Below are 27,919 nucleotides of genomic sequence, written 5' to 3'. Positions count from 1 at the left end.
AAACAAGATCACAGTTCTAGGAGTCAATTTAATCCATCGAAACAGAAAATGTAACTACAAAACAACTATGATTTCTAAATGTCGAGACACAAAACTCGGTTTCGACAATTTCGCCATCATGCGCGAAAATAGTGAATTAATTACTTCCTAAGAATCACAGACATATTCATGAACACTCACTACCAACAAAAGTTCTTTTAAACTAAAGAATGAGAGTAAAAAAAATCCTATTAGCATAAAATAGCTAACAGCAGACAGGGGATAAATCCCAAAGAACTGTAGAATTCAAAAATACGTTAATTTACAACCCTTGGATAGTTGCCTAAAAGTTTCCACGAAGAGGGGTAGAGAGAAAAATCTCCTTGGAGTGAAATTCAGAACTGAATGTCTACCTGTCTTACCTTTTTTTGCAGGCATGTAATAAACTGCCTGTAATAGTGCATTATTATCATATGTTATATTTAGGTCACAGTATCAGCCAGAAGCCATAGTTCTTATGCCAATTGACTAATTTTAATCTAAAAAAAGCCCTAAAACAACTTCTTTATCCAATTTTGAAGCTTGAGACCCGTTTATTCATACTGCTACCCATTAAGCCGAAAATGAGATACATCCAAGTAAACAATCCCACCCCCATTCCCCCCAAAAAAAGAAAACAACTCTTGGCAAAGAATAGATGATAGTAGGAAAAAGTAAAATCTAAACTTGTTATGCAATTCAAGTTATTATTAATGCATCTTTTAGATAGATAGTAAAAATATTAATATTACAATTCCCATTTTTCACTCTAACACAGCAATTTCCATATTACAAAAGAGCACAAATTCTAGATTTTATGTCCTTCTTCCTTTGAAGGTTAGACTAATTCTGTCATACAAAGATGATTTTTAATTTCAATTTGTGCAGCAAAAGCAGGATCCTTTTTATTTCCAATAAGCAAAGATCAAAATCAGAACAAAAGGAAGCCATTTTTGAGTTTCTTTTTTTCCCTATTTTTTAGGGCTGTGTTCATATGGGGACTAAAGACATATGCATCATAAAACACACACAAAAATATTTACAAAATACAGACGTTCCCATAAACATATGTCTGTGGAAACAAAATTGTGGATTTATTTCTATACAAAGCACTCACTTTTGTGGCATTAAACTACAAGATCAGACACGTTGCATATCCCAGATATAGATAACCATAATGGATATCTAAGATATCGACAATGGACACTCTGTAGTTGTATAACCAAAAAGAAAGATTTTATAAATAAAGAGAATATGAGCCACATCCGTTACACGATAAATAATGTGTCGAGTACAAACACGAATACAGGCCAAATCACATGTAAAGAGTTTATTATTTCTTCGTATTAATGTAAAACACTCGTATCCAGCTTTAAATGTTGTATGTAGTATGTAGTTTCAAAATTGAATAAAGAAAACGAGGTGATTGAAGAGCTACACGTCAATAAGAAATCTAAAGGTCTATTCTCTACCACCAAATTAGCGATGTTTTTCTAAATTTGGCCTTTAAAAAATTTTTATAGCGCAGTAATTTCTGTATAAATAAATAAAAAGCGAGATTTTTTACGATAGAAAGCTTTCGGAAGTCCTTATGGCATAAAGCAAAATGGCCTACAGAGTACTTTTCAGGTTTTGGTATTTCTTTTGTAAATCATCTCTCCATTGTTAAAGAAACAATTCATCTTTTCTAGTAGATCTCCCCGTTGCATAAAATTAGGGAGCCTCTAACCCCCCCCCCCCACAGAGGATGGACTTTTTCTCGAAACCTAAAAGACCTAACTGGGATTGTCATTTATACTTTCCATAAAGTCTGATTAACATCACAGAACAACACCTGTTATACTTCTGATGACAATAATTTAGGGATTCTCATACTGTTCTAAGATTTTTTTTTACTGTAGAATCTTGGAACTCAACAAAAAAAGATTCTGGGAAAGAAGAAATGGATTACGAATCTCTAACACCTCAGTAAATCCCACATCCCAAATATTAATCGAAAGGGAGCAATTTTAGGTAACATAAAAAATCTTACAGAAATTTCCCACGAGGTGACGCACTAGAAGAAAATATTCCAGACGATTTCACAGAAAAACAAACAACTTCTGCTTCTTCAGCATAACAATATCAATTTAAACTACAAAGAAGATCTGCAACCGAAAAGTATTAAATGATGCCCCCTTTATATTTTACTATTTAATATAGGGTTCTAAATGCGGTTCTCCAGTTATTTGATCAGCTAAAGACCGAATGCTCAAGTCATGATCTTACCATTAACGTAGGCAAGTCGAAGATAATTCGGTTCAACCCTCTGAAGCGGAATATAGATATGCCTCTAGTCCCTTTCCGATTGTGAACAAAATAAAAATCTTGGAGTAACTTTCACTAGTGACTGTAGTTTCAGTGCCCATATTAATTTAACCGTCCACAAGGCTAATGCAAGCCTTCAGACACTTACCAAAATGAGGCGTTTTGGGTGTGATACTGAAAGCCTTCTCCATGCCTACATGTGTTATGTTCACCCGTTGCTCGAGTACGCGTGCCGGTGTGGGGTCCATCTACTATCCGCACAGCGTACCTATTACGCGACATAGAGTGCGTCCAGAAAAGAGCAACAAGGATTATACTCCGAAACCGTGGCATACCCTATGATCAAGCCCTCGCTAAATTAAATTTATCTCTACTTAAAGTCTGGCTTGAACACCTTATTCACCAATTTGGAAAATTCGTCCTAGCCAATAAGAGCCACCGATCACTACTACCCGAACCAGCCCCTCCCAATAGCCGAACTCTGTTACAAAATGAACTTGTACCCCCTAAAGTACGAACTAATCGATACGCCAACTCATTTGTGCCTTTCTTCACATCAATTTTTAATGCTGAGTTGTAGTGTGTGATTTTTGTTTAAATGTATGATTTTTGTGAAAAAACTGAATTTAGCTATGCTACGATAGTTTTTAAATATACTGATCTCTCTCTCTCTCTCTCTAAGAAAACTATGCACAATTTGTCCAAAACCTTAGGTTAGAGAAAGCTCCAGTTAAAAATTACCAGCATTGGGAAGTTATAGTAAAAGCAAATTTCTTTTTCTGAAGTCAAATAAAAGGTTACTCTTATTTTTTTTCTGGGACATATTTTTTTATGGGACAAACTTTTTAAATTGGCTCCGGTAGAGTAAAATTAGAAAACAGTCAATAATCCGGATATTACTATCTTTATAAACGAGCAATAATTGTAATATTTACTTATTTATGTATGTATTTTTTCTCGAAAACGCCTCTATATTTTTTCAGGAAAATTACCATCCTTGTATATTCTGGCCTAAAAAAACGATTTAGCAGGTCAGAAAATTGAGGAAATTCGTTAAGAGCCTTAATTTTGAAAAAAAAACTATTTATGTGAGTGACGTCATTTTTATATACATCAGTATTGCAATGACGTTGTGACACTTGTCACACTTATGTGGAAAAATTGAAGATTTTCACGTATGGAGAAGTACATTACATTGCTTAAAGAGCAAAAAAGCTGGTAGTTACAAAAGATTTGTATACATTTTGACAAGGGATTGCAACAATTCAAAAAGCCTTTAAAAAGGAAACCAAAAGTTTGAAGCTTAGAAGAAATCGTTGTTAGAATTCGGATTCGCTTGAATAATCAAATAACTGAGGTAAGAAGACAAGCGACATTGAGAATCTATATATAGAAGCCTGCCTCATGCCGGGGCCTAGCGTCGAAGCCGTCTGGCTCCCGGTACTATATATATATATATATATATATATATATATATATATATATATATATATATATATATATATATATATATGTTTATCTTTTAATTGAAATTATTAATCTTTTCTACATACCATGGTAACAAAAACAACAGAACAGTTGACGGAAGTTAACACTTTTGTCTGTAAAAACTATTTAACAACACTTACAGGGTATATTCTATGAAGAAGAAACAAATCTTAAATGATTAGTTGATGTGCTAGTTCCATTGCGTCGAAGTAATCGAGTTGATCTGACAATATTTGAAGATAATAAATACCGATTGTTTCGCTTCTTGAACTGAAATAATATAGAAGATCATTACAATTAGTTGATGATGCAGTTAATTAGATGATGTAGATTAGTTGATGAACCTAGATATAAGCCAAATGTTTCAGACTTTTTATTCGTTCAAGTTTTATATTTATCCTCAAATATTATTTCTTTTACATATTTTAAGATAAGTAATGAGAAGATAAGTAAGAAGTAAGACAAATAGTAAGAAGAGATAAGTAAAATGACAAACAAGTACTTTAAGATAAGGCTAGAGTAATACACTATGTATGTTAGGTTAAGAGATTTTTGAGGGGTAGGAAAAATAAAGAATTTGCAAAAACAGGAGAATACTGACAATTTCTTTTAATCAATAATAATTTGCTACTGCAAGGAAACAGAAGGGCTGACAAAAAGATTTAGTGGTAAAGATTCAAAGAAACTTCAAAACAGCATACACTTGATACACATATATTCTAAGATACTTAAAGAATAACAAGTTATTATAAAACAAGCTAAGATGTGTTCCAGGGATTAGAACAATGAGAGCTTTGAGGGGATTTTGAGAAATTTGCGAATGTTTATGGTTTCTTCTTAGTACCAATTATCACATTACTTATGCAGAAGAAAAGCTTATTTTTAATTCTCATAGATGAGAATACTTTGAAGTACCGGTACTTTGGTATCGACCAGGTACTTTGGTACTTTGAAGTACTCGGTATTTTGAAGTACCGAGGACATTAAAAATGAAATTTTATTCTTCGTTTTGGTTAAGAGGATACAAACAAATAGTACTTCTTAAAAAATCAAGAAAACCCAGAAACTTAATTCAATTTAAAAAATTTCTCCATCAGTAGTCATGTAGTTTTACCACTCAGCGGGCGCCAAGTTTAAAAATAAAGAACGTGTCTGAAAAATAAGCAGAAAATGTTATCAAAGAGCTGTAGAAAAACTGTAACTTCCCTGTTTGCCATAGCAAAAGACAAACACCGCCATAAATCTAAGCTATGCATAGTATAGATAATACTAAAATTATTCAAGATTAAGAAAGCAATAAAGTTCAGTCCTAATATTTTTATCCCTTTGATTAACTATCAACGTATGAATAGAATCCTTATTTTCTCCTGGCTCAAAAGTATTCACTTTTATTACTTAATTTTTATATATTCCCGGTAGCCTATATTTGTTCAATAGCTCTATTGAACATAACAGCTGTACCAGCCTATTGCTTGTGAGTGGTACACTCACAAGCAACGTGATTGGGTTTGTTTTTAACCAAGAAACTTTCCCTTTTACGAATCAGTGTGACAACAAAGAAGAGAATTTACGCAAAGAAAATTTGAAATTTTTCTTTAACAACCAAAAGAACCATTGCAGAAAATCCCGGTCTTAGGTATGAAAAGATCTAAGATGAGGCCAGGGGGCGAAAACGCTTTCATTTTGGTGTCCTTGGTACTCTAAAATAAGGAATTAAGTACTGGAAAGTTGGTAAATATTCCGGTCCATTTTGTTGTTTATGAAAGTGACAAAAACGGAGAAGAGTATTCTTTGTTTTCCTTATTTTATTTATTTAACATTTAATAATTTTTATTTATTTAATATTTAATAATATTTAATTATTTGATATTACTAAATTATTAATTTAATATGTAATAATAAAATAGCTTATTTTATTTATTTAATATTTATTTTATTATTTATTTAATAAGGATGTTCTCCTTACTATAAGATATTTTTCCCCGGTATATATGATACTAATTGTTTATGTACAGTGATTCCTGCTGTTGCACTGAACCCCAAGTACTAAAAAAAAGATTGAATAAGTAGTTTATAATACCTCAAGAATAATATATTAAGATACGTTGGCTAAGATACGTTTCCTAACATGTAATGTGCTAAGATGCGTTTGAAGGCTTCTTGGTAATAACATTTGTTTCACTTCTTGCACAAGAGTAGAAAAACAGACAACAATCCTAGATTATTTCCAGATATTTCTGATGGCAGAAATGCTTTTGTACTACACAGAAACACAATTACAAACAAAAAGATGTGCTGCTGAAGATTTGTGTAGCCATATGAAATAATTCATTAGAAAACCGGAAGCAAGGAATACTGGAACTTGAGAAAAATACAGAATAGCTGGAGCATACAATCCTAGGGCTACCAGTAGTATATCGAAAAATAGAAAAGAAATTAGCTGGTATAACCGTAAAAAACACGGAACTTGGGGGAGGGGGAGGGGGGTTAAGGCTCTCAACTACGCACGTGCCAAAATATAACATGTCAAAAGCAAGTATTTACTGAAGTTAAAAGAAAAACAAGATGAAAACAAACGGATAATAAGAACAGTGCAGGAAATAATAAGAATTAAAAATGCAAATTTTACTATTTTAGCTATATTTGCTTACCTAATTGCGTGCGTGTGTTAGATGTGCGAACATCTAAATGTGTGCATTAGATGTGGACCAACTCAATTTTAACCCGAGAAAAATCCATGTTTATTTGACTTTTGGCCTCAAGAATATTTTGTTACCTAGTTTACTAGTTTTCATCAAAAGAGTCCACCCGAAAAATCAGCGATTGTGTCAAGTGGAGGCCTTGCTCAGGTACTTACCGAAGATTTATTTTGAGGGGAGTATAAGGTAGAAAAAATACACAATTGGAAAGTAATACGAAAAATGCTAAAAGAATTAGTAATGACGAAAAGAGAAAAATCGAAACCTAAAACAAACAGAAATAAAAATGAATAATGTAGACTTGAAAATAAATATATTATTGAATGAATTAATGCGGCCTAAATCAGATTGAAACCAAAATGAGTAATCAAGTCAAACTTAAAAACGAACTGAGTTCACCCTAAGTAAAAGTGATACTACTATTGCCTCAGACCCCCAAAACGATAGACGCAAAAATTCTTCCAATTTAGAATGCCATCTATGAAGCTTCTTGGAGTTACCTCAAATCATAGTAGCATAGGATGGGGATTGTGATTTGGAGAGTTGAAGATTTTTATCTTCATAATCTCGGTTTTTCAAGTACTTGTGTGTTAGCCAGTTTAAGCCATTATAAGTTAGCCTCAATGAGTAAGTAGTGTTACAAATAATTTTTTTTTGTTTTAGGATTTTTTTTTTTTGGCTGTTGGGAAGGCATTTTTTAATCATGCTGCTGCAATTGCTGCAATTTTATCCTAATTTTGAGCATTTAAGGTCTTCAAGGGAACGTAAAAACTTGCGGGTAAAAGCAGAATCCTTTCATTCTGACAAATAAAAGATCTAAAGAACCATAAAAACACTTATTTGCCAACCAGAAACTGTCAAGAGTTGAATTCCCATTAAATAGACGATTGTCACGTCGTTCGATAAAAAAGGCTATGTATCATCAGGGCCGTATCCAGGATTTTTGTTCGTGGGTGGGGGTTTACAAAAAACTTAAAAAACGCATAAAAAAAATTTCGTACGAATTTCTGTTCCTTCGTTACTAGCGGAACGAACATCTGGGGAGGGGGCTCGAACCCTCTTCAGACTTCCCACCCACCTTGGACACGGCCTTGTACATAATATAAGCTACAAACACTATATTGCTGATCTTTGTTAACAGGCTTACCGACAAAACATGTTCAGGCCTGATGCTAAAGGGTTGATCCCTGACTTTAGTCGATTCAAATTTTTTACGCTCTAAGTCAAAGACTTCCAGGAATTTTTCATAGAGAGGAGGATCTGCTAGCCCTGAAATGAATAAAGCATGAATAGTAACAAACAAATAACACATATAGTAGTATATTACCTTTTGCTACCTCAAACTCGCTTTACTGTAGAGTCGCCGCAGGCCAACAAATTGGCACATACCACTTCTACATCCACTTTGTTCAAGGCTTCTTCTGTGACCCCTTTCCTAGAATGCCACTAAGGTTTCTTTTATTGTATCATCCCTGTCTCATCTGGGACGCCCAGTCTATCTCTTGCCACAGTAAAGCATAAACTATTCTAGACATGCTATCTTTCATCTTCCGGTGAACATTCCTAAGCCACATAGGTTGTCAGCTAAAGGTATGGCGTAAAGGTAGGTGACCAGAAAGCACTTGCTTAGCCTAGACATGATACCTAAACTCAGTCCTAGGTTTATCAGTTAGACGTATACGGATATAGGACATCTTGCGTAAATATTCATACTTGAATTGACTATTTAACTTGGCTCAACTGTTAATTTGACTAAAAGGGATGAGGTCGTAATTCTGTATCCTTTTTTTGGCCGATCACATTAAGATTTTCTGGAATTGCTCTTTGGGAAAAGGGAACCTAAAAAGATATTTTTTTAAGGACAAATTCGGAAAAAGCGATATACCAACTTTTTTTCTTTCATCCAATGTGCAACTTGTGTTAGTATTTGACTTTTTTTGAATTTAGTAGTCATGTACGAGGGCAAATGACCTTTCGCGTCGCTTAGGCGAGTCTGAAAAATATATATCCTCGCCTTACCCCAAAAAAGCCATAAACACAAACAGTTACAATCACGCCTGAGTTCAAAGATTAATTCACAAAAACTGTCCTTATTCCTGGCTTGCGTCAACAAAGTGTCAAGTCAACCCTGTAAAACCTTTTGTACAGCTAATTTCCCGCTTCATGGGTGTCTTTCTAATCAGGCCTTTCTTTACTGGGGGGGGGGCACTGAGGCCTCCACCTCTTGCAATTGGGACAATGCTAGTCAAGCGCAAATACCAGATTTGTTTAGTGCGATCTACATTTCATGCATTTACAGGCGTCAGCAGTTCAGGATTCAGACTAGCCTCTCAAAAAGAAAATTAATTTGATTTTCAATCAGCATGATTGATAACCCCCTTTTCCTCCAGCCATAATTTCTTGAAAGAACTATTAAGGAGTTATTGCACAAATTTCTGTACAATATTTTAATTTTTTATCAGTCTTAAAGACCGTAAAATATTCGTACAATTAATCCATAACAAAATCATGTTGATTCAAAAACGAGAGATGTAAAGTAAGGAAAAATGAAAGTCATAAAATAAGTCAAAATTAAAAGAATTAGTAATGACGAAAAGAGAATAATCGAAACCTAAAACAAACAGAAATAAAAATGAATAATGTAGACTTGAAAATAAATATATTATTGAATGAATTAATGCGGCCTAAATCAGATTGAAACCAAAATGAGTAATCAAGTCAAACTTAAAAACGAACTGAGTTCACCCTAAGTAAAAGTGATACTACCATTGCCTCAGACCCCCAAAACGATAGACGCAGAAATTCTTCCAATTTAGAGTGCCATCTAAATGTAATTGACATATTCACACCAGATTACAGTGGTTGCCTAATCCTTTTGAATATTTGCATTGACATATTCGTTAAGATAATACTTACGGGAAAAAATAGAAAATATGAAATGAAAATTTTCCAATAGGCCTCATACACATAGATGTTTATTTTAATTATTATTTTTTTCCCATGAAATTGTATACGATTCACGTCAATAGAAACTGTTTTTATAATCTTGAACTACGAAGAAGAACAAGAAGAAAACAAAGGAAGAACAATAAAAATAATAAGACTTACCAATACAACGCATGAATGAAGTTTTCAATTCAGGGTTGTGAATATCAGGTACTTGATTTTGGTCACTAAGATTCATTACAAGCAAGTCAATCCGGTTTAGACCCTCACCTGGATCTGGGGGCATAACTTCAATCTTTAAGTTAGGATTTGAAAGAGCCTCCAACCTGTAATAATGACAAGCCTACAAATTAACAGACACAACAGAGGATACTAAGGCGAACTCTTCAGACAATTAGCCAAGAACTCTCAAAGTTACCTTTTTTCAATAGCGGAATAAATACAGGGGTAATTCCCTTAGAGTATGGATAGTGTGGGCTTATGCTTATCTGAATGGCCTTTGTATGCAAGTAAAAAAAATAAATTATCTTCAAATGGAAGTAAAGATCGATATTAGAGCTCAAAACATACAACAATTACCCTGCATACGAGGGGGATACCACTCCTTCAGCTTTCAGTTAATTCAACTATTAATTAACTGAAAGTATTTTAGAGTGCGAGAAATAAAGCCATGTATTCTAATTACCGATTGACTTTCATGATGCTTAAACTTCGAGTTATATTGTTTAAATAAAATACTGATAAACACAACCTTCCATTCTAAAGGCTTTGTGAAAAAATATACGAATTTGTTCTAAAATAATTCTTTTATGAAAGAAATCGTTCCTGAAGCAGAGGGGGGATTGCAGCCTCCCTCTTAAATAGGATAGTTTCAGTAGGTTTCGAGTTTTAATTTTGCTATTTAGTTTCATTTCTTTTTATATTTCATTTCTGATAGTTTAATTAACTTTCTTTTTGTATTTAATTTCTGTTTATTTTACCATCCTGGGTAAAATCTAAAAATGACAAGAGCTCACACACCACTTGTCCCTGCTCCCACCTCCTTCCACTTGTTTGGAAGTAAGCATGAGATATGACATTTATTATCAAAAATGAGCCACCACGCATTGCAACAGAGTGAAAAAAAAGTATATAATAAATAAGCATCTTGTCTAAAAAATCAGTTTAAATAAAAACTAGCATACACTGAGCCTAGTACTAGGCTTAGTGTAGCCTAGTACCAAAACTAGTAAAATTGGTAGCCTAGTACCATAAACCAGCCTAGTACTACAATATTCAAAGGGGCCCCATACTTGTCCTGATAAGTCTCTCAAGCTACCTAATAGTACCAAGTAAAAATAATATCTTGCTTCACATGAGAATATTTACGCAAAAATAGGGGAGCTGATCTTCCTTTGTTATTTATATTACATGCTTAGTCTAAATGATGATATACAAGAATTTAAATTTTTCTCTCCACAGTGATCACAAGGACCTCTTAAGAAGTTGGTAAACTTGGCCCAAGGATGCAGTTTCTGAAGGATCAAGCATCCCTTCCCCACAAAAAGACCCAGTTTAGCTCACACCTCCTTCAATGGCTAGCTTGCAACAAATAATTACTACAAAATTTTTAGTAATATCTCCTCTCTTTTGAGGGCGTCACTCCTCATTTTCTTGAATTATTCAAACCTTCTCAGACTCGTAGCTTTTATCGGCAATTTTAAATTTGATGAATAATGTATTTGGAATCTCTGTAAAACCGGGAGTCTTGTGACTTATTTATTGTTATCAAGATTGTTATCAACTTTTGAGTTTCGGTTAGCGCTGGCAGCGAAGTCGAAATTTCTTTAAATAAGAATCTACTTGGTGTTCTTTCTGGTAAATCTAGTTTATACAATACTCTAGTTAGTCTATTTTGCAAGTTGTCTCAGTAGGAAGGAAGAACAAGACGGTGAAAGTCGGACAATATGAATTTCAGTCCAAATATAAAGTTAAATATTTTAGGATATGAAACTTTTCTGGATCAAAAAACTACACCTCATTTATTGAACCTATAAAAGCCTACGCATATGGGCCTATACTTCTTTGTCATAAAGAGAAAATTGCTTCAGCTTGCCATTTTCGGCACATGTTGCTATATAATTTCTGTTTCACCTAGATGCAAGTGTTTCGTCTTTTTTTTGTTTTTTTATGTCTATGTTTTACTGTTTTGAATTTTTTTTTTACTTTTCTTTGTATTTTTGCTTCCGCTGAAAGACATTTCTAGATGTGAAACTGAAATATAGGAATTATAGCTGTGTAATTGAAATAGAACCAGCATAAATTATAAATTCAACTTGAATTGTTCAATAAATGTAAGCTTGATCATCTGGGGTTGTAATAGGCTTTAGAAGTGACCCTCTTCTCTTTTGGCCTTCTTTTTTCTGTGCTGCCCCTGTAAAGGGCCACCTCAGACAGTCCACGTCCCTCTAGGCAAGCCACTGAGCCTACTGAAACTTTACCATTTTAAACTGTACATCCTTTCTTGAAAGCCTCTTTCACCTAGCACAACTACCTTCAGAGTTTGCCAAGTCACAAAATCCACCAATCCTCTAAATTGGATTATCTGAAAGGGGTTAAACAAACCTTTTTCTGTCTGAAAGTCTCTGGGAAATCTTATCGCTTTTATATAACTATTGAATTTTTCAAGTTTGTAATTTTATATTGTGGTCTCTTCATTTGATAGCCTCTCGCAACCAAAATGTTACAAAAGCGTTTATGGTCTAAAATTCTTGTCTGCCCACTCTAAACTCAAAACCTACCGTTACTGAATGAATAATTCCCTCAACTGGCGGAAAAAAGATGGCTAGAAAAAAAAAAATCGGAAAATCAATTTTCGCTCATTATTTTGATTAAATAAAAAGAAGAATACACTGTAAACTTCTAAGTATCTTGAGAACCAAATCAGATAGAAGAAAATGGACTGAGCCAATCGGTAGCAGGGTTGTTACTCCCTGGGGTTTGTGCCAAGACCTTTGAATTTCACTCCTGAACTTGGAATCTTGGAAAATACTTTCCTAATCACTTGATATCCTGTGTTGTGTTTATATTATGTATTATACGAGCGCCTATTTTCCTGTTACTAAAAAGAAGAATCACCAGAAATTTATTTACTCTGAATGGATTGTTGGTCACAAAATCGGAAGCATATGATCAAAATTGTATGGAACCGGTTCTGACATGTCCAAATTTGTTCAAGTTATGTTTGGCGCATGGTTCACCTGATATTTACTTGTCACTATTTTTGTTTGTTAATAGTATTTCTTTGTAATGGTTTGCGAAACATCACTATATCTTTTTAAGTATTCGTGACTCAGTTAGTACGTGAACTGAATTTACTGTGTATAAGTGAAGTTAAAACCCTTGATTTCCAATGGAAACAATACTGAAGGAAAATGTAGGTGGTATAACAAGGTTTTGACAGCGCTTGTTTGAATCATCGCTAGCTTAAAATTGGCTTACTCTGGACCAACAGAAAATAAAATACAGGTTACTGCAAGTGTTGCCTTTCCATGATCAGAATCTGTAACTGGTCTTCTTTCACGAACAACAAAACACACGTCAAACATTAAAGATAACTTCAAATTGCAAGAACAACTTTAAAAATGGGAGATACGGGAAAGTATATACCGTATATTTGGCATTACCTTCAAAAAGTACCTTTGGTGTTTACTGCGTTATTCTTTAATATGTTGTAATTATTTATCAAATCTTAAGATCTTTAGCAAGTAAAGCTTGGGATAGAGTTAAATTCCAAATGACAGCACTGGTCCACACTCAACCGTTTCGATCGTAAATGGTCGATTTGAAAAAGAATAAATCCCTTTTGTAAAATATCAGTCTTACTTAAGCCTTCGGTGTTTTCAGTGCTTTACGCGTGCGTACGTTGCTAATTTAAAAACCTTTTGCGCTCTCAGCAATCTTCAATTAGTTTTCTTCTTCAGGTCTCGTGATCGCCGGCCTCTTACACAGTAATTGTCACATGCTTACTTTTTTTTCTTTCTTGTTTTTTTCCTGGTGTGAGGTTACTGTACGTCATAGCCGTCATAAACATTTGTACTTAGAGGTTTTCTGCATTCACTCGCTGCTTTCTGGATGTACTAATCATACAGTTCTTTTATACTCAACTCAAAATTCAACCTAAAACCTTTTCTTTCAGCTGAAACAAGTTTGGAAGAACCGGAAGGTATGTTTGAAAAATAGAATCAGGATAACAACAGTCACAGAAACGATGGGATTGACTCTGGGTCTGAAATGAGGGCGAGAGACCCAGCTTATTGTCTATCAGACAGGATGAATAGCCCTTTTTAGCATAATCATCAGTATCCTTTATTGGATTTCCGAACCTGAAGAACATCTAAGAACTCTACTACTAAGGAAACACGTAGAAACACCACGCCACCAGAGGTCAGGTGCATTAACAGCTGTACACGCTCCTCCCTTACACCAATCTATTCAAAGCTTCCTTCTTGACACCCTCCCGCGAAGTTCCAATTTCATCTAAATATTTTCTTATAACTTATTCAAATCCCCTTTGGGGACAACCTTCTTTTGGTTTAGCCCCAAAAAAGCACAATCCTACGCAAGCTAAAATAAACCCCTAAAATGTGGAGTAGAACCCCTTTTTGGCACATCTTACTGTTAGATAGGACCAGTCAAACAAGTACATAAACTACCCTTACACAACTTCTTCTGGAAAAAAATTAACAAACCTTCCACTGCATTTCAAAGTATCGAAGTATCAGAGTCGTACTTAACCAATGTCATTACCGTGGCTTCCAATATTTTCATTCCAGTTCACACTCTTATCTTACTATTTTTCCAGGCTTTCTTCAACTTCAAGAAATACCCTCCACTTTGGCCGTTCTATTCTTTATAATTTAACTATATCCACCATGTTTCCTAATATAACCAAGCAGGTAACTGAAGCCCTTCATTTCATCAATTTTCTTGTTGCGCAACATCATCCTTGATTACCTAAATCTTTGAAAGTTTAACCTTTCCCTTTGATACCATGTTCTCCTATAGCCATTGCCGCGTTCCTTAGGACAAAGTCAACCAAAATAATCCACAAAACAGGGATAGGACCTTGCTTAACGCCTAAATAGGGAAAACTCTGCTTAAGTTCAAACTTCGCACCAGACCAAGTACAAACCAAACTGTGTACGTAAACCACAGCAGTATTACTCTGCCACATAGCACTTATCTGGTATGATTCCTTGTACTTTTTGGTCGTGAAGCAAACAACTCAAATTGTATCATTCATTCTTTTTACAAGCCTAAGCAAGAAACGGAAGCTTCCTTATATGTCTCGAGTCCTGCTCACTGCCTTTGTACCCATTCTTCCTACTTGAATAAATAAATTGTATATTACCTATTTTTGGTTTTCTGAGAGATGAGTTTTGGAAACTCCAAATAAGTCTAGTCCAAAATGTCTGAATTTTTAGACCAAAATGTCAATGAGATAGCTTTTCTTTCAAAGTTGCAATGTCCAATGTCAAAAAATATTCAAGTTATTGGAACTGATATGACTTCAAAAGAATAAGAGTCCAACCAGAAAAAAATCAGGGAATAACAGCTTTTTCTTCAACCTGCACATAATGCTTATGTCAACTTAGAGCCAAACGGCAAAAAGTTCCTGAGACCTACAGTTGAATAAATGCTTTCCACAAGTCAAGGCAAATATTGGTTACAAAATGACTTTCTGCACTTGGCGATGACTTCTTATCAATAAAAGTAGATGGCCTGCACAAGTAATCAGACAGCCTATAGCCTCCGACGCATAATGTATACATGAATGCAAAAATTATGCTACAATGGGCAGCAGCTCATAATGAAAAACAGAGCTAGACACATTTCTTATAAAAATAGCTAAAAACATTCCATAATTAAAACATTCGTTATTCACCATAAGCCCTACTCCCTGCCAATATACCCCATCCTTCCTATCCGAATAAATTTTTACAAAATTCATGTAGAATTTTTCTATAATGTGTTAGAGGTAATTAAATGGTAAAAAAAAAGAAATGAAAGAAGAAGAAAAGAACTATTTCCTTACTTTAGCAATTAAGACAAACAAGCACTTGAACTATTTCTTGACCTTACTCACCTATCCAAATACCTAGGACGAAACAGCATAACCAAGCAGTCAACTAAATCAAAATATACAAATTTTTGCAAAGTTATAATTAATAAATCTAAGAACTATCCATTTATCAAAATACAATGAGAATTTGTCTTGTTTACTAGGCTATCATTTGCTCGAAGGGCACCACTCCTCAAGGTCATTCTACAGTGCTATTTGCAGTCACGGTTTTGGTTAGGCAAGCCCATGAAATGTTCTCCCCGCTGCTACTACGAGGCCAAGCAAGCAGGATTTTCTTTCAAGGAGGTAGGGATGGAAGAAGGAGTTTATGACAAAGTCGAGACCCCGCCCAACCGTCTCAAAACACCCAAACAACTCTGGCCTTTTACACCCAGTCATTTTTTGTCAGAACAGCCAATCATGCATTAAATGATTGGTATACAATTATGTGCATACATATAATTGGTATGCAATCCATTAGTAGAAGATAGAGTCCTTAGTAGAAGATAGCAAGCTATATTCTATAGAAGCAAAAAATTCTTCACTGGGAAAATAAACAAAGATAGTAGCCATAGAAAAAAAATAGCCGAATAATATTATTTTTAGCATACCTCTTTGACCTCTTGATAGGCTGGTAAGTTGGTGTTTCTGTTTTTCTGCTTACTGGCTCGTCTTCCCTTGACCTCTTTTGCGATTTGATTTGAATCTTATGAGATTTTATCTGCTTCTTCAATTGAACTACCTCCCTTTCTGCAACTTTTTTTTGTTCCTCTTCTTTATTCTTACAAATTTTCTCTAGCTTTCTAAAAAGAGGCTGTTGAGCATTATTGATGTTTGTAATCATGCCTAAAAGAATGTCAAGATGCCTCTCTTGTACTATTCTCCCATCTTTTAACCTTCCTCTTCGGATTTCCAAAGCTTGAAAAATTACCTGCACAAATAAAATTAATACTTAAATACAATACATCAAGAATACTGGCCAATATGAAGTAAGGCGAGTTAGAAAAAAGATGCAGATTCAAGTGTAGACATCCTTCATAAATGAAGAGCAGAAGACCTGAATTACCTGTCAACTTTACAGTTGGATCGTCAATCACCTCGGGTTCTAGACCGAGCAAAATACATATACTAAAATACTTAATGCAAATACTTAATAATCGCAAATACAAATACTAAATCGCATCTGTACCTAAACGAATACACAATATTGATTATTTCTAAACCAAACACTCTTTTGAGCCCTGAATTCTTTTAAATAAAATTGAACGCAACATATAAAGAAAAAGACAAAAAAAAACATACGCACAATAAAAAGAAAAAAAAAGTCAAACTCATATCTTAATAAACTCGAAAATACTTCAATCACTGTAAATAGCCTTAATAAGCACGTGCAAATGACACAAGATTGTCTCTGGTTCACCAAATCGTCTCTCTAAGGTCATTTGAACTATACAGACAATCTAAAGTTAAATATCATAACAGGTCTAAGATATTTACATGTTATATATTGAATGAATTTTTTTAAATAAAAAGATCATACATAGGGATATTAGTATTAATGAGAAGAATGGGAATATAGATTAAATCTAATTTACAATAACTTAATTAGAGGACATGTCAAAATTTCAATTAGTATCAGTCCAAAACAAGCGTTAACCTTATGAGCGAAAGCCATGACGAGGCCAATTCAGGAAAGAGTCAATGGACCGCAGCTAAGTTGGCAAATAAAAAAAATTCGATTCAATATAAAATGCATAAGTTTTTTTTGACCTGGTGCCACATATAACCTTAGATTGTATATGAAGTTCAAACAAGCTTGACCTTGTAATTATAATCATGAGTTTGGTAGCCTGGGATTTATGTAAAATCTTTCGAATAAATACAGTATTCATTTTTCTAGATTATACTCTCAAACTGAAACTACGGTAAACGAGAGACAATCTGGTGTGACATATTCGTGTGCTCATTCAGGTTATTTACAATGATTGCAGTATTTGGGAGGTTATTAAAATGCGAGTTATATATCTTTATTTTTGTCTTTTTCTTTGTATGTTGCGCTTAATTGAATTTATCCTTTCTTTTCCATAGATAAAGCTCCCCGACGTGGAGTCAAAATATTCCGATTTTTATTATTTAAATTTTGTTTTTTTCTTTGTTTTGTTCTAAAGTTTCTATTTAACTTATATCCGTTTCTCTCTCCCCTAAATTCTGTGAATTTGCCTTGGAGAAATGTCTTGCCGAGGGATATCTTTCCACAGGGGGAAATTTCCTTGAATTTTCTTTCTTTTGAGATTGCAGCAAGGTACAACAGGTAAGTATTAAAAGAAAAGTTCTTCAGCTGGTTAAAATTGTTGCAAGGGAAAATTCTCCCACTGCAGTGGATATCACAAGCCATGCTACTAAATAGTATTTAAATCTTTCTCCCTCCTTTTCTTTGGCTTGCTATATAAATTTGATTAAATATTAAAGAGAGTAGTGTCAAAAAAAAAAAACGATTGTTTATCCTAAGCTAAAGATGAGAAATATTAATATATTCTATAACGCATTACTATTAATATTAAAACGTATTTTAGGTCAAAATGTCATATCTATACGTGATTAAAATCAGCATTAAAATGCGATTCTTTTGATGCAACTGTTGGCATCAAAATTCCATTTTTTAGAGTTTTGCTGACTTACTTACTTTTAGTTTCGCTCCTTACTACAGTTCTTTACCACGAACTGTTTGATCCACTTACAGGCAAGGCTTCAGGAAAGCTCAATTTTAAGTTTCAGAAGAAACAGATCGTTGAACAGTAAAACAATTGAGCCACAAAAAGCCCAAAACAAATTATAAACACAAATAAAAATAAAACAAAAAGCGCAAAATTACAAAAAGTTAAAATACCTAAAGTACAAGTAATGGAAGAATATTACAATTTCAGTTGTGGAAAGATTTTTTTTTAGAAAATAAATACAAAAATCACTACCCAAAACTATGAACTACAGCAAAAACTTTCATTAAAGGTATTCATTTGAACCAAAACAAGTTTTACGTTTGTTCTAAAAGTACAAACGCGCCTTTCGGCCATTTATTGGCTTAAACAGATCTTTCTATGCCCCCCTAAAAATCTTCAGCATATACATGTAGGTTCTATTATGGTTCTACAATCCACTATAACAGCAAATACATCTTTTTTATTCCTATGACTTACAAAACTGCACTTTAACAATATACGTCATTTCAGCATTTGACATTATACCCAAATGGATATAAGAATAATTGGTTTTTGCTCAAAGGAGAGGTTTAGAGGATATTTGTCAAGCAAATGAATCTGCCTTTACAATAAAATTAGTTACAACCTGCACAGTTCGTAATTGAAATATTACTAATTCCTCCTTTTATAATCCATTAATAATATTAATTCAAGTTAACATTCAAAACTTGATTTCAGAACATAACAATTTTCTCCCTCTGATTTTGTTTTTAGTGAAGGCAAAAATAAGATAGCATTTCTCTATAAGCCCAAATTAAGCACTGGCACTGCTTTGCAAAGAATGATTATTTTTAAGTCTTACTCTGTGATTAAATACAGCAATCTTAAGCTTTTTCTGATACTTCTCTATTTCTTTTCTGATTTCCTCCTCTGATTCTTCCTTTACTTCAGGATGATCTTGATTTCCCTTCTTACTCATTGGATTCAATCTGAAAAGAAAGAGGTTAAAACCATATTTTCATATGTTGCTTCTTTCCTGAAAACTTAACCTATACTTAACTACTTATTCCGTATTTTTCGACAACTAAAAGACACAGTCAAAAATATATAATATTTACTAACGTACAACTGACCCACTAGCTTTAAAGAGGTTGGAAGGGGGGGATAGTCCCGTTTTAACTTCTAATAAATTATATCTATTTTAAATCTGACTTGATTAGTCATTTTATTTTCTGTTTATCTTAGACATGTGTTGGCTTTTCCTTACTTGGTGCTATCTGTTCTCATTTTAATCATGAGAAATTCACCAGGTCCGGCTAAACATCAACTTATAAATAAAAGCCAAGGAGTTAAATTATGCATACACTAACCTCGTTGATACCAAATGGAATTTCTGGCCGAACTCCAAATATAATAGCAGTATGATTCTCTGAATGACACATAAGTTCCTAACTAAGCAAATGGCTACAGTTCTAACAGTCAAAAGAAACTGAACCAGGGAGTAGAATTCGCGCACTTGACGCCCAACCGAGTGGGTTGGTCAATTGGTTGGTAGACAGAAAGGTCGTGTACAGTCACAATTAATGGTCTAGCTTTAATCGGGCTATTGGGAGCAGAGTTGTAAGGGTACCCGTCCTTCCAGATCAGTTCTGAGAAATTGAAGTCACCTCTAATAATAAAATCACCTTTATAGTTTTCAATAGCTTGACGGAATATTAATGAGAGAAAGTTCTCAGTCTCAATGGCTGAGGGTGAAGACGGGCTTCAATAGATACAACCGATTCCGAGAGAGCGTTGGCACTGGTCTTCATAAGTAAGGTCAAACCATATAGATTCGATGGAGACTGAATTTGCCTTAATGTTCAGCTTACATACTGCATATGTATTTTCGATCAGAGCCAGAGCACCGCGTTGGCATCCTGTACAAGAAAGGTCAGAGACGACTCGGTAATCAGACTTATTAATATGAGAATCTTCTAGCCTTGTTCTTGAATTCTCAGGACACACTTCTGTTAATAAAACCAGGTCATAGTCTTTTTGGTACGTCCGACTCCTAAGTTCCTGTAATTTGTTTGTTAGTTGGTCAACGTTAGATTGGAAAATAGAAAAGTCTGGACTTATGTGTTGACTCCTGTTTGCACCTGGTCCGACTTGATCCTCTTTGATAAGCTCAAAGGAAGTAGCATCCAACTGAGAGTCTTGAGAAGTGATACAGGAACTGGCGGTGGTGAATGTCAAGGATGTATCAGTTGCAGTCGGGATAACTCATCATCACGCGAGAATACACAAGAACATTGCCATAGATCTTAGACACTTTCACTTAGTCCTAAACTATGCTCACTATAACTAGACACTTTATTTACGACACTATATACACGTCCCCTATTATGCAGGTTTAGGGCTGCATGGGCACCGACTGGGATGGGGGTGCTTCCCTTGGGCTTGGTCTCTTTTTTTTTTACACAATTTCAAAGCCACGGATGGCTAGGTTTATCTCCCCTGTGACAGTTCTGGTTTCAAGCTCTTCTACAAGCGTTTTATGACAGGCATGGTGTTCCCTTGACATGTCGTTTCTAATTTGTATTCCACATTTTTTCTCGAAAGATTTATGCAGAAATTGCTTTTTTAGTGCAAAGGAACTAACTATGGAAATGACTGGTGGTGGGCGGCTACCCAATGGCTGATCCTTCTCTGTTGAGAGGCAGGAGTCTTCGTACGTTGGTTACTGAGCCACATTTTAAACCGAAATCATTTCCTAGGATTAAAAGAATAGCTCTGCTGTAATCCTGGGACAGATGTATACCATAAGCGACGGCATTGTTTTTTTTTTCTATTCCCTCTGTCATTTTTGGCACAAACAACATGACAAATATTCGACTCAAATGATTGTCTAAACTTGAGCTGCAGAGAAGAAACTGCACTTTGCACAATTCGTCAGGTCTAAACTTGAGCTGCAGAGAAGAAACTGCACTTTGCACAATTCGTCAGGCGCCATCAGTGCTACACTTACTCGCGAGAGACGGTTCGGCCACGCTAAATTTTTCACGGCTGGTTGCTAGCTCGAATCTCAGGTGCATTGCCCGCAATAGATGTGGTCTCGGCGACTGAAGCAAAGTGATGTGAAGCGCTCTGGGGACTTGACTTTGCATGCTGGACACACCTACTTGAGACCAGTTTTTCCCACCATTTTGTGCAGTAGGTCATATTTAGAGTCATTTATATTTAGGCTAGCAGCACAGACCCAATTTTCAGAGTCGTAACAGTTTAGTGCTGATGAACTCTCGTCTAAGTTTACACTACAGGTTACACACCTATCAACATTGTTTTTTAGGGCTTTGCTGTAGACGCTTTTGTTTTGACATCATTACTGTTTCTATTCACACCAGAAGTATGTTCTGTTCACTGTCCCTTATTCCGTGGTCCAGTTTAGAGATTTTCAAGTTCAGTGGATATCACCACAAGAAGCACTGTCACTTATTCTCTGGTCCAGTTTAGGTATTTTCAAATTCAGTGGGTAGCATCATAAGAACAAAAGATCAACACAGGTTAGACAAGGTTGACAACTTTCTGGCAACTGATTCTATATAACAAGAGGCTACTATTGATTAACAGTACTTTGAGGGTAAAGTAAAAATTTGTTCTGCACTTTGATGTATGGGAATGTTATATTTGGTCACTCAGTCCTTGCAAATTTATTATTACACGCCACTCAGTTTTATTCACTATATGTTTTATTCACAATACGTTTCATCACCATCAACTGAATGTCATGAGCTAGCAAAGTCTTATATAATCTTCAAACCCTGGTTTTGGGTTTTCATGCTTTTAACACTACGACTTTCAGCCAATTCTCCTGCCTTCACATGAGTCTAATGCAATTTTTTTCGTGATTTTTGAATTTATCTGGGCTGGACAAGTATTTTTTGAGGAACAGGTTCTAGTATCAAAAAAATTTTGAGTTTTGCTTAAAATAGCTGGGATCCTAGAAGCAAATAATTTCTTTGACAACATAGCCTTTCCATTAACAGAATTTAAGAAATGAAAATATCATGAAAACAGGTATAATATTTTAAACAAAGCAGTGGGATTAATTCCCTCACTTTGTGTTGTAGGGATGATGATCCAGTCAGGTCAGGAAAAGGCAAATGCTCTTGCACAAGCCTTTTTAAAGGTATCCCCACTTGATGAAGATGGAATCTCCCCTGCCTGGAAAACTGCTCATATGGTCCCTGTTCAAAAGAAAGAGTCCAACCTTACTAATGCTGAATTGTATTGTCCAATAAGTATTCTGTCCTACATATGTAAAGTTTATAAAAGTATCATTAATAAGACCCTTTACCAATACCTTGAGTCAAATTTGTTGTTGGCTGACACACAATACAGTTTTTGTAGCAAATGGTCTACATTAGACTGTCTGATTGCCCAGTATCAGGAGTAGGTTGAGCTCCTTTCTCAGGGGCAGGATATTCACCTTCTCTCTTTTGACATTGCAAAAGCCTTTGATCCTGTATGGCACAAGGGACTTCTTTGTAAACTGAAAGCCTATGGAACTGATGGTTAACTATCTAATGTGCCTGCTGACTTTCTTTGTCAACAATCATTGCAAGTTGTCCTTGATAGCTTCATATCAAAAGAACACCCAATCTTATCAGGAAAACCCCAAGTAAGTATTCTTGTGCCAACTCTTTTCTTGATGTTCATAAACGACCTATGGGACAACCTTGTGAAGAAACCTCACCACTTTGCTTATGACATGACATAAAAACATCAATTGCAAAAGACAAAGATCCCAGCAAAGCCCACAAGGAGCTTCAGACTGACCTGGATTGAGGCATGGGCAGATGCATGACTTTTAAGTTTTAATGCATTAAAAACAAAAGGGCTCCCTAATTTTTAAGGCTTGTAATATGAGGGATTACCTGATTTGGTCTTCAAAGAAGAGTCAATAACACACCTTGATACACTGTGCCTACTGGGAGTTCATTTTTCTTTGGATCTCCCATGGACTGAGCATCCCAGTAGAATTAGAACCTCTTGCTCCAAGAAGTTAGGAGTTATCCTAAGATGCAAAAGTCTTATCCCTGATGAGTCTTACTCTATTCTGTCACTTCTCATTTTGTGCATTAGAACTGTCATGGAATATGCATGTCCTCTCTTTGCTGGTGCACCAAAAAGCCACATTGCTCTGCTCCAACAAATTCAAAATAGAGCAGTTTGTGCAGCGACCTCTTGCAACACAAAAGCTAAACTGCACAGTTGATCCAGGAGCACCTTGATGTGGTGTCCATGTTGTTTTTCTACAAGTACATGAATAACATTCCATCAGAGGAGCTATCAATGCTTGTTCCTGAGAGAGCAAAGCCCTTGCAATCAACTTGCCATGGTTCATCCTGTCAGGACTACCTTGAGCAGGGTACTCCCCACCCAGAATATCTGAAAACAAGTTCTGCCCAGTGATTGATTGCCACATGGAACTGATTGCCAGCAGAGGTAATCCCAGAAAATATTTCCCTGGGCCCATTCAAGAGAAGGTACAACAAATACCTCAGTGTTGGAAAATGAGGTAATTACCAGGAGTCTAGCAAATCATCATCTGCAATGGAGCTGTGAAGCCTGTAATAATGATAATAAAAAAAAAGAAAATATTCAAAACTTTGTAAAATTGTCTTGTGAATAAAAAAAAATATCTGGTAAATTTGGAGACAATTCCATCACCCAAATAGGGACAAGGTAGACACACTACTCAATGGCTTGTTTATGCTCTTACTCCACTTGTATATCCAATGTATATCACTTGTACCCCCTTAAATGACTCAACTGTGAAACCTAATTCAGATAATTCAATAACCAGAGTGATTACACAGAGTGATTTTCACTAGTCAAGAATTCAGCAAGCCTGTTTTAACAAAAAATACAAGAAATTTCACAAGATGATACACAATGAAAAAACTTCTTATTCGGGACTTAATATAGAACCATATTAATACAGGAATGCATTGTCAGAGTAACAAATGCTATATTGAAAATAAGCAGAAAGCAAGGAATGTAATGGCACAACTTCTATCACTACTCTTATCAAGTACTGACAGAAATTAAGTGTTACTTTAGGGTCCATTTAAAAACTTCAAATTGAATTTGCAAGGGAAACAATTATTATATTTTGAAAAAGCATAAAAAAGGATTGAGTAACTTCTTTACTTTTTTCTCTGGAAGCAACAGAGCCCCTTTAAATTTACAAAACCTCCATATAGCTTTAAATCCTATTCAATTAACTGGGATTGCATTTCCAATACCCTGAAGTTGCATGTTACAAAGTAAGAGCTTTATTGTTTTCTATATATCCTAGGGCTACATCTGGTACCTTTAGGGAGTAGGGTGTATTGTCAGTAAAGTGGCCATGACATCTAAAAAAAAGCATAAAATAAGAGGCCTAATTGTAAAGTATTTTTATTGGCATTTTCCTGTAGATATGGTCAACCACAACAAGTATTCCTATCTCTTACCCTGAATACAGTCCTGGGCTAAAGACTAACTCTGCTGATTTTTGTTAGTTCACATTTATTTTTGTAGGCTATTTATCTTTTATCAACAGTTGATCTATAATCCAAACTAGAAAAAAATCAGCAAATTTGATGTTTAATCCATGACTAGGTTCAAGCATTAGCAGAAAAGGGGGATGGGTATAATTAAAATAAAAAGCAGAGATAAAAACAAATCAGAGGTTTTCTTGATAAGAATCAAGTAAGATTTTGCTGCTTTTGTAGCTAGTTTACAAGGAGTCTTGTACCACAATTATCCAGGTAAAAATTTTAGATTCAGAAAAACAGAGTATGCCTATTTTTGACAGAACAGTGCTTTTGGCAAGAGAGTAATTTGTCTTCTTTTTCAAATTCAGCTTTATGCAAAGAATTTTTGTTATAGTGTGGGCTATTTATATAATTTCTATATATTGGTTTTCCAGAGTTAATTCCAATTTAACTGAATCAAATCCCCTCAATACCTAGATTTAGCTCAAAATTATATCCAAAAGTTGGCTAATTTTCTTGGTTTAGGTCTGTACTTTTTCAGCAAATTTCTTTGAGTCTAGGGCCTTCTTGCTCCTCAAAAAATAGTTGAGTTAGGTGAATAAAACTTTCTAGAATTAATCCACAGCCAAAAATATACCTTCAGAAGGTATGGGGGACGTTTTAAATTAACAGACTATTCAGGTAGGCTAGCTGAGAAAAAAATTACCTTGAAAGTCAGAACTGCATCCTGAATCAAAATTTAACATTTAATTCATCTGAGATGAAATCCACCCCCACCCCTGTACATACCAATTCTGGATATATATTTGCACATTAAGGGGGAGTTCATTTTTGACACAAATTGATGTTAAATTTGGATTCAGGATGCAATTCTGACACAAATGGTAAGTTTGAAATTTATCCTATCCCCCTGATGTGCACATTTACCCTAAACTGGTATATGTAGTGGTGGGGGAGGGTAAAGTTAATTTCCAATGCAAACAGCATGTTAAATTTAGATTGAGGATGTAAATCTGACTAGAGGTAAGTTTATTTCTTAGCAACCTGAACAGTCCATTCATATAAACCTAACCAAAAGGTATTGCTACTCTACTCTTTTAATTCTTTTCTGTTTTGCAGGGCTTAGAAAGTTGTATACAGGACAGGTATCTGATTTCTGACAAAAAATGCACCTTAAATTTTGGTTTCAAAATTGGCTTTGTTCTTTAAAATGTAGTTCCTGTTATCTCAGCAGAATTTCAAGCCACAAAAAGGGTCAACTTCAGAAATATAATTTGCATGTCTCATAAATAGGGATGGAGGAAAGGTTTGAGGCTCAAAACACTTTTCTGTGCCTCATTTGAGCAGAAAATATATTTTGCAAGGTTTCACTTTTATACCACAGAATAAAGACCCATCTTTGGAGGGAGAAGTGAAGATAGGTGCTTTGAAGTATCTTTCTAGGAGATTATTAACCTAAGCCTCTGAGTAATTCCTAAGAAATTTATTCACATACATCAACTGCTTTCCAAGTATAGGCCTATTAAAAAGCCGTTAAATTAGAATGCTACCTAATTAGCACTATGCCACTGATTCATAGTGTCAAGATACAAAACCATGAAAACTTATGTATGGGGCTACATAAACAACAATTTGGGTTAACTGGGATGCAGATACAGTCCAAGCAGAAGTATCCCTGACTATCATAAAAATTATACTGAGTAAAATGGTGTAGCCTAAGCTAAAAAAAAAAAAATTACTTATTTAATAAGAAGAGAGCAAATTAGACTGTAACATTTTTTCCATTGGATTTACAAGATGACACTAGGCTATGTGCTGAGTAGAATCTTGCATTTAGTGATGATCATTTCTTTATCCAAGATAACCTTGTAAATTAATTTTGAAATCGACTTTTAGAAGTATTTTTCTACAACCTTTGAACTGAACTCAGTTCAGGCCTATCCCTGTTCAATGCTTGCAAAAAAAAAAACAATAAAAAAGGTTTTGAATTTTGTGTCTACAGTGTTGCCTTAATCCAAAAGGTTCTGGTGTAACGGTGTAACCTAGGCCACCAAAGTTTTCAGGACCTAGGTGTCAAAATTAATAAAAACGAAAACATTTAATATCCCCCGCACCAAAATAGGATCCGTGGGTCTTAAAACGTTAAAACATTATTATCATCGATTAAATTATAAAGGGATTTATCACTACAGAGATATTATAGGGGGTTTATTTTGAGGAGATAATAATACGGGAGAGTTTAATTTAAGAGAAAAGAGTATTACGGGGTGCTTATTGTGAAAGGCGATTATTGCAGAGGATAAGTGAGTGAAAGATTAAGGTAGAATTGAACTGTGGATAATATCCAATATTTTTGACAAGAGAATCATGTTAGAAGTGGATGGATGTTATTATAATACATTTATTGCAAAGATTCCCTATAGAACGTTCCTAGAGGCCACGAGAATAATACCTGGTATCTGGGTTCAAAAGCAAAGACGATATAACAAACAATAACTTTATTTTGGTACTTACATACAAATTGTCTGATAAATACATTTCAAAAGATCGAGTTTCCAGACAAAGAAACGAAAAGTATAAAATAAGGCTTAGAAATTAAATTTTTACTGCTTCTTAGTCCTCTCAAAGTTAAAACTTGAAAGTCCCAAAAGCCTTCGCTTTACATATATATTCTGTGGTTATAAGTTGTTTGACCTCTCTCTAAACCAGAATCTCACGACTTCGCAATTTCCCAATATCACTCTCAATTTTGTCTTGATGAGATATTGTTTTCTCATGAAATTAGTTTGACGCATATTTGAACTTACGGGAGATATACTCGAAATTTATGGGACGTATATTGAAATTTATGGGACATATATTTAACATTTAATTAACATTTGTTTGTAAAATCCGTTATGAACTTTTTTGAGTCACAAAGTAGTCAAAAGCTAGTTTTTTTATTAGTTTTTGTTGCTTTTTGGATATTTTTTGGCTAAATTTTCACTACTTAGAAATTGGGTTGCAAAAATAACAGTTTTCAAACTGCTTATGGTTTACGAGAGGATAATAGTGTTTTATGTCACAGAGATGATAGTATACTTTTAGATGTGGACTGACGAAAAGGCCATACTTTGGGTTAAAAAGAATAAAGGT

General features: G+C 34.7%; 1 protein-coding gene across 3 annotated transcripts; it reads right to left on the bottom strand.

The window, feature by feature from the left end:
- Positions 1 to 8: 8 nt before the first annotated feature.
- LOC136025330 (uncharacterized) lies at positions 9 to 26,791 on the bottom strand. Of its 3 annotated transcripts, none has more exons than XM_065701247.1 (6): positions 26,698 to 26,791; positions 19,120 to 19,246; positions 16,173 to 16,492; positions 9,621 to 9,784; positions 7,660 to 7,781; positions 9 to 4,083 (listed from the first exon to the last, which is right to left on the bottom strand). In XM_065701247.1, the coding sequence occupies exons 2-6, from the start codon at positions 19,234 to 19,236 to the stop codon at positions 3,964 to 3,966; spliced, it is 843 nt and encodes a 280-aa protein (XP_065557319.1). In that variant the 5' UTR covers positions 19,237 to 19,246; positions 26,698 to 26,791; the 3' UTR covers positions 9 to 3,963. The 3 variants fall into 3 exon arrangements, with proteins under 3 accessions (XP_065557319.1, XP_065557318.1, XP_065557317.1); XM_065701246.1 differs by having other exon boundaries at positions 26,524 to 26,778; XM_065701245.1 differs by having other exon boundaries at positions 26,559 to 26,778.
- Positions 26,792 to 27,919: the final 1,128 nt, after the last annotated feature.

Source organism: Artemia franciscana, chromosome 3, assembly GCF_032884065.1.
Source record: "Artemia franciscana chromosome 3, ASM3288406v1, whole genome shotgun sequence".
NCBI classification, from domain to species: domain Eukaryota; kingdom Metazoa; phylum Arthropoda; class Branchiopoda; order Anostraca; family Artemiidae; genus Artemia; species Artemia franciscana.
Note: the sequence above shows the minus strand (reverse complement) of the source record. Positions and strands in the feature narration are given on the sequence as shown.

Bases quoted from the DNA above. Each gene is read 5' to 3' on its own strand.
- LOC136025330 (XM_065701245.1), bottom strand. The intron at 16,493-19,119 runs GTAAGACTTAAA...TTATTTGTGCAG, and splicing joins TTGCTGTATTTAATCACAGA to GTAATTTTTCAAGCTTTGGA. The intron at 7,782-9,620 runs GTAAGTCTTATT...TATTCATTTCAG, and splicing joins TTCATTCATGCGTTGTATTG to GGCTAGCAGATCCTCCTCTC.